The following is a 19,203-nucleotide window of genomic DNA, read 5'->3' as shown; positions in this document are numbered from 1 at the left end:
TGGTTAAAATGTAAAAATGAAAAGAAAATCAAACAAAATGCAATGGTTAAAATGTCATTGCGAAAAGGAATGGTGCAGAGGAGAAAAGTCATGCAAATGAGAAACTCACGATTTAAAAGAAAGGGGAGATGGTTGGTTTACTGGGAGAAGATATTTTGTTGACGAGGAGATGATGTTTGGTTGACTAGAAGATGGCTGGTTGATTTGTAGAGGATAAATAATGAGAATGTAAGGCTTGATTTAGGCATAAGGGTGCTGAGGGAGTTGATGGCAACGAAAACTGAAGCATCAAGTGAAAACTTAAGGAGGACGATGGAGTGAAAACTGAAGCATCAAGTGAAAACTTAAGGAGGATGATGGAGTGACGTTTTCCATGCCAACATCGATTTCTTTATTATTTTTTTTACCTGTGTCTGCATTGAGGTTTGGCATCTGAAACATTTTGCACCCCTCTGCACTCTTGTTAGCGATAGACTCCTCCTCTGGATTGCTGACAGGTGTATGGATAAGCGGAGCTTGGGATGGGGCTGGGGCCTGTGGGGCTTCAGTCTTCTCCAGCTCGGCCTTGCCCTTCTGCGGGGAGGACTTGGGGGAGGCTTGAGTCAGGAGGAGGTAGGAACTCTGGCTCGTCTGGCTTGGAGACTCTTCCTCAAGTTCTGCTGAAGCAGAATGTTCCTTCTTTCCGAAAATAAGGTCATCATCATCCAACAACTCTGGAGCCTTGGAAGAGGAGGGGAATTTGGAGCTGTCCAGAGCCTCCAGGAACTCGTCAATGATGCCCCTGGGTGGCCTCTCAATGAACTCAAATTCCTCCGAGGAGATTTCGGGCTCGGACACCTCCTCGGCAAAATCATCGTCTACCTCCATCTTCAGTTCTGCCTTCTTCTTCTGCTCGTCTGTTTCCACCTGGAAGATGGCAGGGTTCTTGATCATGGCCTCCAGAACCGGAGAGAGAGAGTCCGCTGTCGGGACATCGGAATCAGAATCGTCTTCAGTGGCGGGGAGCTTTTGGCTCTGGAAATCTAGAGGCTTAAATGTGTCAGCCATCTTGGGAGAGTCGTGGCACGAGAACCAGTCCTTCTGCTCAATCTTGACGGGCTCCTCCTCCTTGACCTTTGCTGGGGTGGTTTCCTCCGCTTCCTTGACCAGGTCGAATGCGCCAAAGGTTTTCTCGGCAGCTCTGGCCTCCGTCTCTTCGGCCATCTCTTTCAGCAGAGAGACTTTGGAGTCGAAGGCGAAAGGATTGTTGGCCGACAGGTTGATGGGCGGATTGGGAGACTCCATCATCCTGCGTTCAAGCACGGGACTCTGCTCCTCAGGAGTCCCCTCGGTGGAGGAACCAGAGTCCATTTTTTCAGGGTTGAGAGGAGAAGACTTCAGGATGTCAGGAAGAGACGGTGGCAGGGCTGAATCCTCATCATCATCGTCTTCATCTTCTTTAAGGCCAGAGAACTTACTCATAAGGGAGTCTGTGGTGGCCATCTTAGCAGACTCAAACGCCGCTTTGCCCTCATCAAGGAACGATGGTAGTGTGTCTTGGGAATCTCCAGTCTGCCCGTACTGGACCAAATCTGGGGTTGGACTCTCTGACATTTTGCTGGCCTTACTGTCAGACTTGCCGTCCCCAAAATGGGAGTACCCTGCGTCTGCCACAGGGGAGAATCCCTGGAACGGATGGCTGCTCTTCTTCACCTCATACATCAAGTCATCCTCATCTTCATCCGATTGCTTACCGTGCATGTCTGGCTCATACCTGGAGGAGCCAATGGGAGTGGTGTCCTTGGAGAAGGTATCCATGGAGACACGGGAGTTATCTTGAGAGGCAAGGCGTGTCGAATCCCAGGGCTCTGTTGGGTTAGAGGAGGCAGGGTGAGACTCTGGGAATGCCTGAACCTGGGGGCTCAGGGGAGAGGGGCCGTCAGTCGACTGACTGCCTGAACTAAGAGCTTTGTCTTCAGGGGAAAAGGACACTCCGCTGTCCTCACACAGATTCTTGTGCACTGGGTCTTTGCCTAAACTCAGATAAGGGCCCGCTAAGGGATCTACATCGTCTTCCTGATTCTTACTATGCACCGTTCCGGAGTGAACTTCTTCACGATCCCAAGGCATGTCCTTGGACTTAGTTTGGGGTGGTTCGGTAGAGGAAGAAGAGGAGCAGTATAGTGCAGCGGATGCCGAAGTAGGGGGTTGGTTGGGACTCTCAGTCAGAGACAACTCTTCCAGAGAGTCGGGAGAGTGGAGAGGGGAAAGAGGAGAGATGGGAGCAGGGGAATCACCCTTCTGCCCAAGTGCTTGAGTAGAGAGGGAGAGGGGAGAAGGAGAATGCAATACAGCACATATCAAAGACACACTCCATTCCTTCAAAGTGCTCACCACACCTGGGTAAAATATGAACTGCATTTTGAGCCATGGTGGAATATTAAGCACTAGCACTAGTCTAAAGCACTTTAGCAGGTAACAACCAGTGTCTTTTTTTATTCCAAGAATCAATTTGTCTGGTAAAAAAAAAATTCCCCACCCTGATCTCAAGTACTGAAACCCAAATCACATGTGTTCTATTTTCTTTCCCAGGTCTGGTGACAGCAGGGGTCATGCCCAATGGAACCTCATTCAACCTCAAGCACACACAAGCCGTCCATTGAGGGAGATAATGATTCCTCTCATTCAATTCCAAAACACTGTCATGTTTTCCTTTCACGGTTTAAATGATACATGGTATGTGTAGTCTTGGTTGTCACTTTATGGTAATATTCTGCAGTGATCTTCGTTCCATAGTTTCCGTTTTTGACCCAGCACCGGATTTATTTTGGAGGTGCATAGCCTCTTTTAGTACTTTACCCACTTACACTACCCCTGGGTCACAGAGTTATTTTTTGTATTGGAATTCCCATAGGCAAATCTTAGATTGTGTCATAAGAATTGTGTTCCAAAAATACACAAAATCACCCAATTTGTCAGGTATCGTTTATGATATTGAGATACATTTGATAACGTTTGTGTTTAGAGAAAAAAAAAATCTTTGGATAAATTTGTACTTTTTCACCGTCAGTCGATGCTTCATATCCATATTAATACAATTGCTGGGTGATTTGTTTATTTTTGGAACAGATGGGAATTCCAATAGAAAAAATAACTGACCCAGGGAGATAGCGGCCTCTAGCGGCAGAGATGTCAGACTTCGGCCTCTAGCGGCAGAGATGTCAGACTTCGGTGCTCCATTGTATGATGATGAACAGCAAAAATAGCCATCAATTTATTAATTTTCGCTATTTTTTGTAAATTTGTAATACATTACAACTAGATGCCAGGATTAATGTGGTTAAAGTCTTAAGTCTGTGGCTAACAAGAAAGAATCATTATTCCAATAGACATTGCTTGTGTATTCCAACTCAGTTAATTCAGTCTAGTATACTATAACTACAAGGTCACAAGGCAGGGCAAATACAACCAATGTAACATAGAAAATGCAAAGTCATTTACAAAATGCAGAAACTACTCGCAAAATTATAATAACGCTACAACTTCTCCCATGCAGTTTCTTTGTTTTGTTTTGTTTTGTTTTGTTTTATAAACAAAACTGATTTTAAAGACATAATGAGGAATGAACTTAAGATGTTGCAGGAAGGACGAAGAGAGGGAGGAATGGAGTGGACACAGCGACACAGAGATAACTTGCCTGTGGGGAATTGCATCAGAGGGTGAGTCTGAGTTTTAGATGGAGAATGTGCATCTGTGGAAGAGAAGACAGGCCAGAGTAGCAGAGACAGACAACAGTAGCAGAGACAGACCAGAATAGCAGACACAGACAAGAGTAGTAGACAAAGAGACAGACAAGAGTAGCAGAGACAGAGAGACGGACCAGAGAAACAGAGACGGAGAGAGCCAAATCAGTCAGTTAGGTACAAATGGAAAAGGAAAAGCCTTTATTGCCAAATGAAAGCCTTCAGGGAACCCAGAAGAAAAGAAAAACATACATGGGATCTGTAAAGATCTTTGCCTATCGATATGTCTGGTGACATCTAAATTCAATGTAGGGGCTAGAACAGCTGGGATTTTTTTACCACCCAGTCCAAGCCCCCAGGGTGAATTTAGATGTCACCAGACGTATTGGTAAGGAGAGATCTCCGATACGTCTGGCTACGCCTAGGATCAGTACGTCCCAAAAAGCTGAAATTATAAAGAAAGAAAAAAAGGGCAAAAAATTAGATATGTAAACGTGTGAGGACCCAACAGTTAATGTACATATACTGTAGGCAGTTCAAGGTTTCATTTGGCAAGAGTTTAGGAACAGAAGTCAGATAAGAAAAGACAAAGCATCAGCACTTATAGTAAGTGCCATAATTGACAACAGATGGTTGTCTGTCAGTGTCAGAAAAGACAGGCAGGTATTAAAGCATTAATTACAAATAGAGACACATTTCAGACATGCCACACAAGAATGGATAGAAGGCACTCATCTTTATTATTAGGAAGAGAATGACACAAAGGGGATTAGGTTTAGCCATTGTATTGCCTTGTATGTTGAAGTGTGTAACAAAGAGCGCAAAACTAATGTTATCTGCCCTGTGCATTTTATTTTGCTTACAAAGCCTAAAGGGCAAACAGAAAAAAAGCCCAATAATTAATCCCAGCTATTCAACTAAAATGTTGTTTGTGACAGCCCTTGTAGGTGGCAGCTCCCACTTTTGAATGTGTGAATCTGCAATGAGTTTGCAGACATTACAGTTTTTAACCCCGTTCTTTTTTTTTTTTTACTTTTTTTGCCTATAAATGTGCCAACATAGGGACACCAGGTTGAAAAGCACAGAGAGTACATTCTCAGATTCCCTTCCTAATAAACAAACAAATAAATAAAAATACCTCATACCTAATAAGTTATCTTTATTCCACTGTAAACCAAAGGGGAATCAGTGAGCCTCAACATGAACTATGTTTGTTGGCCCACATCAAAGACATCAGTGTTGAAGCAGAGCTCAGGCTTCAATTACAATACACAAAGCAACGCTCTCATCCAACACTAAATGACAGCAGCTGTGAAATGAATACCTAAAGTGAACGGGACACTTTACAAGATATCATATCTGAGGTTTTCTTAATTCTGCTAATGTGACAATGATAAGATTACACCCAATGATTATTCAGATGTGGCTCTGTGTAGTCTAGCCATCTATAAGAGGGACTGTGTGTGTGTGTGTCTGTGTCCGGTGCTAATCTCACAAACTGCTCGAGCAATCAGAGCCAAATGTCTTGCGCACACTGCCAGTAGGCTACATATTCTTTTAAATCGTCTGTCGGGTGGGAACCATCTTTGTCCAAAACTGTTACTTTTCAGGATTTTAATTCAAATGTAGCAGATAAACAAGCTCAAAATGTTTCGAGCTTAGACATCTGCTACTTTTAGAATGTAGTTAGAATATGGAGATCGGTTTCTCCCCGACAACAGCTAAATATTGAAGCTAAATATTAAATGTTATAAGTCAAGTGAATTACTCTCGGATCAGACTGTAACCTTGCCCAAATGTGGAGTCATACATCATAGACGACTGACGTCATAGATGAATGTGTCACAGCACAGGCTGGTCACATGAAGTCCTAGATCCACATCAGAGCTTCAATTTCTTTCTCACAGCGGTGAAAAAAAGCAACATGTCACAGCAGGACTGACCAGTTGCAGACTGGTACAATTTGGGTATAATGGTTGCAAGTAGTTGAAAGGAGTTGCAGTTGCAAGGAGTTGCATTTGTGACACGTTGTGAGCTTGTAGATCTGCCATTTACTGAGCATGACACCAGCACGCAAGTATAACTGAGGCTTTACCTGTATCTGCCCGGTTGTTTCATGACTACTGCAGTGCTGCTATGACACCCGAATTTTCCCTCTGAATCAAATAAAGGTCTGTCTGTCTAATGTGGTTATTGTCCCAGGCTCCAGCCCTAATTAAGGTGTTGTTGTTCAGTTATTGTACCTCTCCGGTCTAGGTGCCAGCACTGAGTAAACACAATTACAACATTAAAGGTTCTATGACATTCATTTTCTCTTTTTTTATGTTTTTTTGGGGGGGTTTATGACCTTAATTAGACCCCAAAAAACTGAACTTTGATTGACTTTTTGATTGATTTTCTGTGGTCTGTTTTCTTTTTTTGAATAATTAGACTGAAAAGTAATCTGGGATTGGCCACTTGACTTTGATGTCATAGTCACTTAATCCCACCCCCTCCCCTATCCTTTGGGGGGGCAGAGGCAATGACTGACAGGCAAAATCCCTCAACAGTGACACCTGCAGGCAAAGATTACTTTTGACATTGCAGTTGAAAAGGCTTTAGAAATGAGAAAAACACCTGCAATGGCTCACTGGAGTGGAATTTTCAGTTAAAACTTTATACACGTTTCAAGGACCATGACAAAGACTTTTAATGTGTTGTAAAACTGAATGTCATGAAACCTTTAAACTTGATGAATCCATTTTGTTTTTTATGTTGATTAGCTGATGCTTTGTCATCAAGCTGCACATTAGAGGAAGAGTTTTAATACAATGGTAAATTACAGATGAGGCCAGTGCTTTGGTAACAGCAAGATTTGTTTATTAAACAATTTGACTAAAATCCTTTTCACTCACTCAGACTATGTGTGGATGGATGCAGATTACATGATTATGAAGTTATAGCTCAACAAGATAATCACATGACAGATCACTCAGAGCAATGCTGGGAAATAAGTGTGGTGGGCATTGACAACAGAATAACCTATTCCTTCTATGGCTAAAGCCTTATTTTATACTTTGTGTCATGCATCATCAGTGTCACGCACCATAACTAGCAGATCTACAAGTTCACAACAACCCACAGCAATGTCGCATTGTGTCACATAAGAGCTTGTAGATCAGCTAGTTTCCATTCTAACTACATGTCACAATGCGTAAGGGAAACAAAGTCATACTGAGCAGCATGAATAAATATAAGTAAATATATAGGCCTACAGTTACAATCACAATAAAAGCTGTTCAGTTCACCACAATAACAGCTCTGTTCAGTTCACCACAATAAAAGCTCTGTTCAGTTCACCAAAATAGCTAGTATGTTGCAGTCTAAATCACCCTCTCTCCAGCTCTTTAGTAAACAGAATAAAGTACATTTTCAGGTAGGTGACAACATTTAAGCCAATCAGTAGAGAGCACTGAAAATGCATTTTCTGTTTAATGAAGAGCTAGAGAGACATGGGAGAGTCCTTTTACTGAACAAACTATATAGCAATGAGTACAATCAGAATATAGAACTATTTAACACTTATTTAACCAAAGTAAATCACTTACCCTACCTTTAACAGAAAAACAAGCCTAAAGTCGCTTATAATAAGCAGACATGGCAACACAGACTGGCAGCCCAGATCTTATTTTTGGTTCATCCAGATTGGATGGAATCAGATTTGAACCACATTTCCAGATGGTTTGAAATGCCATTAAAATAAACCCCATCTCTAAAGATGTCATGGGCACTTGGACACTGAAGCCTGATTTATACTTTGTCAACACATTGTGAGCTTGTAGATCAGCTATTTTCAGGGAGCAACGCCATCATACAGAGTATAACTCAAGCATTACTCACACCTATGTCATTACAGAGTTACCACAGCAACCAATGTTTGTGTATGTAATTTATGTAATGTATCTTATTTATGAGTACTCGTTTCATTTCGGGGCCTTTACTGCGTTGCAGTCATCTCTCCTCTGCTCTCTCCGGGATCAACCCCCAACCCCCAACAGACACACGCAGAGCAATTAAACTTACTCGTTGAATTTCAATAAAAAAAATAACAGTAAAAAGGAAATTATTATGGACAAACGGCACCCCAAAATGACTGGTGAAAAATCTGGTGAAAATATGTGCTTTTTACATATAGATATTTTTTATGTACCATCTCTTGCACCATCTCTTGCATGCATTGAACGCACTTCTCAACATTTCTGCATGTGGAGCTTAAATGGCATGAACTTTGACTTGGATATACATTGAGCAATTGTGTTGTGCCTTCACACAGTTTCCTTCCTGAACAGCACAACACAACTTCATCTTTCAACACATCTTAAATCTAGGGTTGGGCATCTTTTGGGTTACATCCGATACCGGTATCTGAACCAAAAAGGCACAAAACGATGGTATGAATGCAAGATTTACAATGAATCAACATTACTTTACATCAACAACTGAATTTCCCCACTGCAGTATTGGTAGGAATATAGGTAGGACTAGGAACCTTTGGTATGGTATGATTGGTATGATGCAATGTTGTACTACTGGGGGCACTGGAGGCAGCTACGTCAGCAACTCATTGTTGCTCATTGTTGTAAACTTCATTACAACCATGAATAAGGAGATGTACAAGCTCACAACGCAATTGTGTGCTTGTAGATCGGCTACTTTAGGCTATAAATTGTAATAAGTATAATCTGTTCATTAAATTTGACGTGTGAAATGGGGGGGGGGGCTCCCCCCATTTCCTCCAGTGTTAGAATCTTTTCAAGTACAATGGAGCCACACAGAGTCTAAATTGTTTAGCTTCATGCATTTTTAACCATGTTTGAGTTAACAAGCTAAGCAATTAGCCTACATGTTGCTGTCAGAGCAGTGTTGTTGTTTACTAGTCACACGTGTGGTGTGGTGGTGTTCTGATGCTTCTGTTGCCTGTAATGTTCGTTTTGGCACAAAGAGGAACAAATTGACAGCTCTGGCATTTATGTGGCATCAAAATGAAGCACCGATTCGATGCAGTTCGATTTAAGTAAATGTAGAAGACAGGGTTAAGCAAATATCTCTGGGATTGGTATTTAAGATGGTCAAAGAGACAGTAACCTAAATACCTTCATACCTGTCAAACTACTTCTCCAAAGTGAGTGACACCCACACACCACTAGAGGGAGCTACCATGATCTGGTACCACCCAAATTTAGAACAAAAATGGAAAAGTTCTCATTCTACTACTCGGCCACCAAAATGTGGAATCACAGATATAGAAACCTAGATACCTCATTGGCCTCTGCAGTTCATTGGAGCTACGTGCTTGGTATGGTGGCCGCCATATTTCCGGGGGGCACGGGCACTGGTCAATCACAGCGCGTTGACTACTGGCCAATCACAGCGCGTCTTTTCCAGGACTTGTCAGAATCTAGTTGTCCCGCCCCCACCTGCCTCTCATTGGCCTACTGAACGCCCCCTTCTGTGACATACGCGGAAATTTCCAGCTGCCCCCCAGAAGTGGAAGTGCGTCCACCATACACACACTTTAGAGCCAGAGGAGGCGTCTACCTTGTGTAGAATGCGTGTGGAATGCCCTGACCACTTCCTTCTTTCAAAATTGGCCTGAAACATCAGGACTCAGGAGACCACAAGGGTATTATTGTGTGAATGTCCCCAGGACTTCCTTGTGTTATCCTTTTAGCCTTAATGTCTGACTGTACCATGTGCTGTTTTACATTTCTGACTAATAAAGTAATCAATCAATCAAATGTGTAAGTGTCATATTGACAACGGGTTTCGTTTCGGTACCCAAACCTACTGAAAAACGTATAATATAATTAGTGATTCACCCATTTCTACTAGGACTACAAAACGGGGATTGGGAGAATGGTGTGTTGCTTAGAACTGGGACACACAGTATGTGCCTCCAACGCCCTTATCCTCCTGACTCTGAGCAACAATGAGAGTGCAGTAGAAGGAAGGAGGTGCATCAATTCCTTCATCTCCATTCTCCACTATTACATGACTACATTTCTGACTGAGCCTTGTAAAGAAAGAAAGACTTGTCTCCTTGCTGGCTCTTTGAAACTCTATAGGGGCTCAAATGAGTGAGCAGCTGAAAAACGTGAGCTAATGTTTCACCTGCTGCTATCTGCCCATCAGGAGAAAAGAACTCAATGTATGTTTGCTGTCAAAAGGCGTCTCCACTCCCTGCCGACCATTCCAAACTATGACATAACATGTGCTAAGAGCACAGCTAGCCTAACACACAAACACACACGTTTGTATTGCTATACTTTGTGAGGACAGCGATTTTATTACGAATGCCATTTTTTACCTTAACCCTAACCGTCAAGTCAAAAATAGCCAATCTACAAGTTCATGACACGTTGTGAGCTTGCAGATCGGCTATTTTCGGTGGGCAACGCCCAAGTATAAATCAGGCATAACTACAATGCTAACCCCTAAACTTAACCTCTAAATGCCAAATCCTAACTCAAACCCCTACCTGAATTGTAACCACAAAACAACCATTTATCTTGTAAGGACTATGGAAATGGTCCTCTATTTCCCACTTACTATACTTGTGGGGACTTTGGCCCTCACAAGTATAGTAATACAAGTGTAGTAACACACGCTATGATCCATGTAGTTAACATTTCTAACTACTTTCAACCAGTACCTTTTGAAAACAGCTGATCAATAAGCTCACGAGCCAGATCAGCCATTAACATTTTTTTGGTTATTTTTGACAACCTTGACGCCACAAAGTCTAAAACAGGTCTTATGTCATAGTGGTGGTTACTGTAAAAATCTGACAGTGTCAGAGGTGGTGAGAGCAAAAGATAATGAACAAATGCACAAGATCAAAAGATGGAACGAGAAAAGAAGGGAAAAAAAGTAAGAGGCAGAGGTAAAGGGAGAATTAAATTAATAGAGAGTAAAAGAGTGAATACAAGATAAATTAATTAAGTTCACAACTGGACCCAGGGACGGGACCAGAGCAAGGTTATTAAAGTTTTACAGTTTTTAATTAAATTCAGTTTTGTTTTAATTAGCTTTTAAAGCAGGCTTGCAAAGGCTTAGTTTTATTTTAGTTTTGTATTAGTTGCTAGTTTTTAGGCTTTGTAAAGCCTATTTTTTAAGTTTATTTCAATCAAATGTGTGTTATTTCGTTAGTTTTACATAACTACTATGACCTTGGGCCAGAGTCCACCAAATGACATTTGAGTTCCATGACTTGACATGTCACAGGAGACATGGCTTGGGGTTATACATAGAACATACAGTATACATAGAACTTAGAAGTTGACTGACTCCACCCCTTTCCCAGGCTGGCCCCTGAAAACAATTCAAGACACTCATCTTCCCATTGGACTCTCTTTCTTTCAGTTACTCAATGAGGATATCCTGTGTGTTTACCGACAAAAAAATAATAAAAAGGTTGGTCTCCATTGTCAACCCATCTTCATATCGTTGCTGTCGGGCAGAAACCTCTGATATTCATATTCTCCATAACTTTTTGAGTTTTTTCGTAAAGTAAGTAACGCCCTATTTGATCATACTACTAAGTAGCAGATCTACAAGCTCAAAACAAGGCGTGAAGCGACACGTTTTGAATCCTGAAAAGTAACAGTTTTGAACATGGGACTATATATTTGGTCCTCACAATTTCTGTCTACTCACTCTGTGTCTCAGAGGGCTGTGAACAGTTCCAAATCCGAACCCTGCCTGCCAGTGACATCATCCGTCGGTAGGCAGATTTGGACATTTCAAACAAGATTTTAAACTTTTATGTTTTTATGAATGCAAGAACAATGGCTTCTATTTCAGCATGGGGGTAGGCAGGTTTCTGAAGTGTCCGGACCTCAGCCCACCAATGAGACGCAGAGAGAGTAGATGGAAAATGGTGCAATCTTATAATGTGCATTAGTGAGGACCAATTATATGAACATAAGGTTGAAAATGGGTTATGTGGTCCTTTAAACATATCCCCAATAAAAAATCCATAATATACACCCACATCACTGTATTTAAATCAAATTAAAAACGTCAGGAGGACAGGAGTTTGAGTAAGCAACTACAATACCCAGAATTCCATCGGCCAATCCCGTGCAGTAGCTCTAACTGGCAAAATGTCCATGCATACAGTGTCAACAATGATGGCATGTTATGACTGAAATTAAAAGGTAGGGTAAGTGATACTGTTTGGTTAAAACAAAACGTTTTGTGTTAAAAGGTTAAAGCACTATAGTCTGATAGTAATCATTGCTATAGAGTGTTTGTTGGATAACAGGGGTCTTCTCATCTCTACAGCTCTTTAATAAACAGATACATTTTCAGGTGGGTTCCAAAATTTCAGCAAATCAGGGGAAAGCACCCATTTATCAGCTTAATTTGTATAGTGTTCCATTTTGTCTGCTCATTTCTTTGTGCCATCACTTCCAATTTCACTTGATCCTGTCTGAGTTCTCCACCCTGACCTGAAAATGCATTTTCCGTATAATAAAGAGATGGAGAGGTATGGAGACTCCTGTTACTGAACAAACACTATATAGCAATAATTACTATCCGAATATAGAGCCATTTATATTCGGATAGAAAATCATAAGAACATTTCTTACCCTACCTTTGAAGCAAAACTGACCAGAACTCACACGTTAAATGTTTTCTTTTGTATGGTAACTCAGAATCTTTGTATCATTATTATATATTTTTTTAGCCCATACATTTTCACGGTGTGGCTCTGTATGAGCCTAGCCTATAAGAGGGTCTGTGTGTGCGTGGTGTCACATCACCAAACTGGGCATGAATTCTATGCTTTGCTTCACTATCACCACACAATGCAATACAGGCTTCACCCTGAGAACAAACAAAAATCAATGCAACACACCCAATGCTATCAACTCTAAACCAACGCCGTTTCTCTTTTTATTCAGTGCTTTGCATTTTTCCCCCATTTAGTTGTCTACTTCACTGTTTCTCAACGACCGGGTGTGTGAACGAACCACCAGGGGTTCAAATGGACCCTTACGGGTCTGTAACTCGAGTGTAAAAAAATCATGTAGTTAAATTAACACTAAGGATTAACACTGAGGATTTTACGGTGTTGGGGAGCCAGAAATAACCCATTGCACACTCTCTGAGTTACAGACCCGTAAGTGTCCATTTGGACCCTTGGTGGTCTCGGGACCACCAGACATTGAGAAACAGTAGTCTACTCCCAATGTGTCCTGCCAACCCCCACTTGTTGGTCTGGGGAGGGTGGAGGCTGCACGTGTCTCGTCTTGCGACACACATGGAGTCAACAGCTGCTTTTCACCTGACAGTGAGCGGTTTTCACACCACCTCTCCTATCCTCCCCACAGAACAGGTGCCCTGACTCGAGTAGAGCAATGTTAAGCATTCTCCTATGATCCTAACAGTACCCTGTAAGATTGCCGATGCCTAATGCTATCGGGTGGGTGGGATGGTACAATGAGTGGCACTGCGTTGCATGTCAGCCCGGAGACTCGGTTCCCCCCGTTACAGCTTAGAACATGCTGTATTTGTATTGGGGGCGGTGCTTAGTTCCAGCCAGACTATTTTAGTTTAGTAACGGACTCCTGCTAATAAAAGTTATAATAACAGATCACTGTAATGAACAGCAGCCTGTTGCACCAGCCGTGTGCAAGTTCTCTCAAAAGGGATATTTCACTTTCAAACATGTTTGGGGTCATTTTAATGTCTACATTGGCTTTCACAAGCACCCCAAATGATTTTTAAGTTGCTTGATTCGGTATTTAGATATTTGATATTAATTTGATCAGACAAGCCCCCTTCCTATACAACCCATTGTAACTTCAAACACCATTTTAACCATGTTAGACTCATCGAAAACACCCATATTTAGTTTCGGTGACTGATATTGGCCTTCCAATGTGTGAGGAGGCAGTGTTTTTTCAATTACTTTTTTCATTCATTTTATTTTATTATTTATTTATTATTATTTATTATTTATTTTTATGAAAAAAGTAATTGAAAAAACACGGTCCCCTCATACAGAATTAGCAGAATGCAAACAGTCGGGCTGATCAATCTGGGATAAGGTTGTTGCATACCATAGTCACAGCAAATTAATAGGACTTTCATATTTTATTAACTCTATTCATTAAAAGGATAAAGCTATTCAGGGCATAGACTGCCAAGTTACATCTGTGGTGAGCCCTCTTCATTATCATTGTCATTTACCACGTTATAATCCTCTCCAAAAAAGTACTTTGATTTTATGTAATGTTATTTTGTAGATCCAACCTGAGTCATGTTCAATAGTGCTTTGTTGTCCAAGGATGTATACAGTAGGTATCGTAGAGAAAAAGATCTTGTGTGTAACTATGTTTGAACAGTACACTGACATGAATGTTTCTGGTCTGCCTACGTTGGGACTATTTCAGCTGGTGCAACCCTTATAAAATGTTAAATTATAAATGAAGTTAAAAAACTAGGCCATGTTTGAACTTATGCACAGCTGATGCAACCTAGTGCAGGTAGCTGCCACTGGTGTTGCCCGAAAGACTACAGAAATGTAAGTTACACACTGACCTGACCTTGTGACCTCAACTGAAACTGGATTTATACTTCGTTGTGCAAGGGTGTTCCATGCCGAAAATAGCAGTAGATCTGCTATTTTCATTGTGAAACACCATTATACAATAGAGTATAGAATAGATTAAGGATAACCTGAACCTGGGCGGGGTGATAGTATCAGCTGGGGAAAAAACATTGGTCAACCATTGCCCTGATCAACCAGTAGCGGTCGCTAATGCAGTGAGGAAATCATAGCCCCCCCCATCAAGATCCCCACACATAAAATGCTACTAATTGTGTTGTACCTCTACACAAGTGGTTCTCAAAGTGGGGTCTTGGAACACTCTCCTTGAGGGGGTTCCAGGGGGTACCCAGCAAAATGAAGACCAGTTTAAACACTTGCCCCATTTTATTTTTAGGCCATTCGAAAGAAGCCAATCTACAAAACTGTAGATTAGTTGTGAGCTTGTAAATCAGCCATTTTTGAAAAATGACAAACATTTTCTTATGGGGGTCCCTGGCACAGCATCTTTTATGGGGGTTCACAGTCAAATAATTAAGTATAAATGTGGGGGTCCTTGACATAGAGAACCACTGCTCTACGCCACCTGTCCTGCTGTAGAATATTACACAATTAAAATACACACGCTTGGATTCTCAAATCAACAAACGCTTGCGATGGGGAGTCATTGTGTAATATCTGCACAAATCAATCATCGTTTTGCACAGAATAGACTTCAATCAAGCACATCTAATACCAAGGTGAAAGAAAGAAAGATTTAAATCATTTCAATGCTTTCAATTAGGAAAACATTCCTCCAAGCTCCAACCACTTTTTTTCCTCTTACCAACTTTCTGGCACTATTACGTTAATTCTCCTGTATGATTTTAAAGGATTTCAGGAGGAATGTCATCTGGGCATTATGGCTCAGACCTTTTTTACTCCTTACTAAATCTATATGTATAAGAAAGCCTGAAAGACTTTCATGTAAATAAAATCAATACAGACTACAGTCAAATCAATACAGTAGAAACAGGTTATCGTTTACTGGAACTGGGCATTTGTGAGCAAACAGCAAAAGCAGTGAGATCTAAAACTGCTTCATCACTTTGAACCTGGTGTAGCTGTATTTTGGGCATGTTTACTACAATCTTCAAAAATGTTCCACCAATGGTCAAAACAGTGAAAATAATGGGCCTACACACTCAAATCGTTGTGAGCTTGTACGTTCTTTATTTTCACTATTTCTTTTAAATAGGGTTTTAAGGTCAATATCCAATTCAGAAGTCAGGTTTTTTTTTGTAGCTCAGGGTGGAAAAGCTGCTGTGTTGGCAGAGAGAGAGAGACAGAGAGAGACAGAGAGAGAGAGAGAGAGAGAGAGAGCGAGAGAGAGAGAGAGCGAGAGAGGCAGGCAGGCAGAGAGTGTGTGTATTTAAGAGACAGATGAGAAAAGACAGAGAAGTGCGTGTGTTATTGCTTAGGGGAGGGCAATCTGACTGATGTGCTGCGATTACACTGCTTCACTAGGATACCCGATCAAAACAACAACACTAGACGGAACACTTCACAATGGCCTACACACACAAGCAAAACATACTGACCGACACAAGGATTTAGACGCACACACAATAGCTTGTGCCCAGAGAGAGACAAGCCTCCACACACACCCACAAAGGCTCAGGCAGTGTAAGCCGACTGTCTTTCCACGGCTGACACCGGCCCGCTCCTCTCTAATCCACCTGACCACATTGCCAGCAGTAAACAAAGGGCTGATGGACGTAAGGGACCCAAAATAAGATGTAGGCCAGTAGTGGACAATTAAAACGGGCCGTCACTCAGTCATTACGGCTTAGCACTGACCGCCTGTGGCCCTCTCTACCAAACACACACAGCCCCACCCTGCCCCTCCCCTCCTTTCCTCTCCTAGCTTCCAAGCTATCTTGCATGTCAGAGAAAGCAATTATAGGCCTATACCGTATATCTACCGCCGAGACTATAAGCATTATAATGCTCTTAAAACTAGGACTTGTGAATTAAAACACAGCAACTTACTGTGTAAAGTGTTTCCTATTGTTTAAAACATTTAAACCATAAGACCCGATTCCACCGTCAACACAGGCCAAGAAAAGGCCTGGGGGAGGGGGGTCTTAAATTATTTGGGGAGTGGGCCGGCATAGCAGCCGGTCTAGGAGCTGGTCAACCCGATGATGACGGATCGGAAAGCCATTGTATTTAAGTCCTGTCATAGAGTGTGACATATCCAGGGAGTGGACCAGGGAGCTCATTAGAGGCAGATTCCTTTGTGTGTGAGTAATCAGGGGTGTATCTGTGGTACACAGTGTGCTAGCAACACAGCAGCAGCAGCACAGGCACAAAAGCAGATGGCCACTGTCTGCCATAATGCCATCTTCTTCTCCACCTCCTAGCATTATTGCAAGTCAAATCAGGCACCCGAAACCTATGGAAACGCGTTATTGATGATCCAGTTTGATCAGGTAGTAGTGAACAAGTCCAATTCATCTGCTATTAAGCAACCCCCCCTCCCAGGTTTGTTTATTTGTTTGTCAAAAACAGGTGGGCCTGCATTAGCTCAACCTGCTAGCTCATCATCCTTCTTGGTTCCTCACCCCATCATCTAAGAAGATGAAGATCCATCCATATCGTTGTTTATTATTATCATAAACTGAATTTGGCTTGAATTAGATTCAAAGGGGAAAGCTCTTTTTTTGCTTTATGCTATTTAAATGTAATTTGCCCTCATTCACTGACAGTGGCTATACAGCTAACACCTATAGCTTCTGAGGTAAAAGCTAAAAGAAAAAAAAAAAGAAGGTATATCGGGGGTTTAGATGGCAGGGGAAATATTCTAAAGAAATATAATAAAGCCAAATTCACCAACTTTTCATTTAGTGCAGATGATCAAGTCGGTTTATAATAAATAACACTTTCAATGTGTATATATATATATGACACCTTTTCTCTGGACAGACACCCACAAGATGCTGACTGTGGTGGTCCCTCTCATCATATTCATATTCACAAAATTACAAAACGGGCGTCGCTCGCCGAACAAAAGCGCAGTGAGCGCCGTGAGCTTGCAGATCTGCGCTTTTGTCGGCAAGCGACGACTATAACTACGGAGCATCATGATGAATTAACGGCACATTGACACAATCACACAAAAATCAATTACACTCCCCTCCATTAATAATAATAATAATAATAATAATAAACGCTCCTGCACGCTGATCGAATTATTCGATTCGAACTCTAAAGCTACAGTACTTACACGCTGCCGGAGCCGGTACTGGTTCGGATGCTGCAGGTTTCACCACGGGAGCCGGTTGTTCTTGTGGGAGCGGTTCTGATGCTGCTGCTGCTGCTGGAGGAGCAGAAGGAGGAGCCTCAACCACCTCCTCCTCCTCCTCTCTCGGGGGTTCCACCACCGGCGAGGAGACCACGTCAACGTGCTGCTGGATTGGCTCTGGTTCAGCTTCTGGTTCTGGCGAACTCTCCGGCTCGGCTTTGGGGGCGAGGAGGAGAACTGGTTCGGCTGTGGTGGAGTCTGGAACCTCCTCGTCCCAAGCGTGGGTCGGTACCGCGGGGGGCTCGGGTTCGAATTCCTCCTCCGGCTCCGGCGACGGCGTCAGCGCCTCCTCGAGCTCCGTGACGCGGATGGGTTCGGTGCTCGGCTCGGTGGGTACCGGGGGAGGCGTCGGGGGGGAAGCGACCACCAGGTCCGGCTCCTCCTCGTGGGTCCAGCCGTCCTCGGCGATGTGTCTCTGGATGGCGTCCTGCGCGCCTCCCACCAGGTCCAGGATGTCGTTGTTCAGTTGTTTGGCCGCCGTGGCCTCGTTGAAAGACCCCAGAAGGTCTTCTTTGGCCGCCATGGGCGTCGTTCCGAGGAGGTTGGAGGAGTCCTCGTCGTAGTAGTGAGGAGAACTGGAAGAGACTCGGTGTTCCTCTGCGTCTGCCATGTTGTTCTTCTTCTTATCTTAATTTCTTTCTTCCTCCTCTAGACCTGTAAACCCAACCAGAAAATAAGTTGTTTCCACACTTCCAAAAAGTCCTTTAAAAAGACTTTTTCTGGTCGTTTCTCAAAGTTTGAGTCCGACGCGAAGTTGTGGATGGAAGAAGTTAGTGCGCCACGAGCACCAACACACAGAGAGACACACTTCAACAGACACGCAGTTAGTCAGGCACACACACACTACTCCACGTCAATGTTGCCAGGTTGTGTGAGAGAAATAAGCAACTGGGTCTATGAAAACAAGCCCAAAAGAAGCTAGCCCTTCTCCCTTTGAACATATACATTGGCTATTTGAAAATAGCCGAGATGCCACGTGTTGTGAAAAAATCTTGAAGACATTTTTAAAAATTTGGAATATTTTTGAAACATTTTATGGGGGGGGGGGGTCCCTGGCACAAAATATTTTAAGATGGGAGGGAGTCTGTGGACAAATACATATTAATTTGGGGGAAAATGTTTGAGAACAACAAAACAAAACAATGTTTAAACAACATTATGAAGCATTACAAGCAACTTTACAGGAAAAACAAACACAAAGTCGCTTATAAGAAGCGGACATGGCAACGCTTCACATACTCCACGGAGTGTTGAAAAGAATACACGGCCAGGGGAAACTCCAGGCTGAGACCAATCACTGGCCGATAAGTCCCTGATCGATGGCACCTGTGGCCAATGAGTGCAAGTCAAAGTCAAGTGCAGCCCCGCCCCCTAGAAAGGGGGAAACGCCGAAGTTTAAGTTGACACCCTCCTTCCTGTGGCCACCACACACACACACGCACACACACACACACACACACACACACGCAGCCTGAGAGAGTGCTAGCCTGAACTTATGTCACAGCAAACTGACAACCCATATGCTCCTCCTGTTAAAC

General features: G+C 42.6%; 1 protein-coding gene across 1 annotated transcript in view; it reads right to left on the bottom strand.

Annotated features, from left to right (window-relative positions):
* Nucleotides 1-18,509, bottom strand: part of LOC311058558 (uncharacterized protein) — a 48,051-nt gene extending 29,542 nt beyond the window's left edge. The window contains exons 1-3 of the mRNA XM_084076021.1: nt 17,588-18,509; nt 3,677-3,730; nt 408-2,291 (exon numbers count right to left, since the gene is read on the bottom strand). Of these exons, the coding sequence (XP_083932147.1) occupies nt 408-2,291; nt 3,677-3,730; nt 17,588-18,275 (2,626 nt within the window). The 5' untranslated portion in view covers nt 18,276-18,509. The remainder of the gene's footprint in view (nt 1-407; nt 2,292-3,676; nt 3,731-17,587) is intronic.
* Between the last annotated feature and the right edge of the window lie 694 nt (nt 18,510-19,203).

The sequence above is a fragment of the Gymnoscopelus microlampas genome, assembly GCF_963454915.1.
Source record: "Gymnoscopelus microlampas genome assembly, chromosome: 13".
Taxonomy (NCBI): Eukaryota; Metazoa; Chordata; class Actinopteri; order Myctophiformes; family Myctophidae; genus Gymnoscopelus; species Gymnoscopelus microlampas.
Note: the sequence above shows the minus strand (reverse complement) of the source record. Positions and strands in the feature narration are given on the sequence as shown.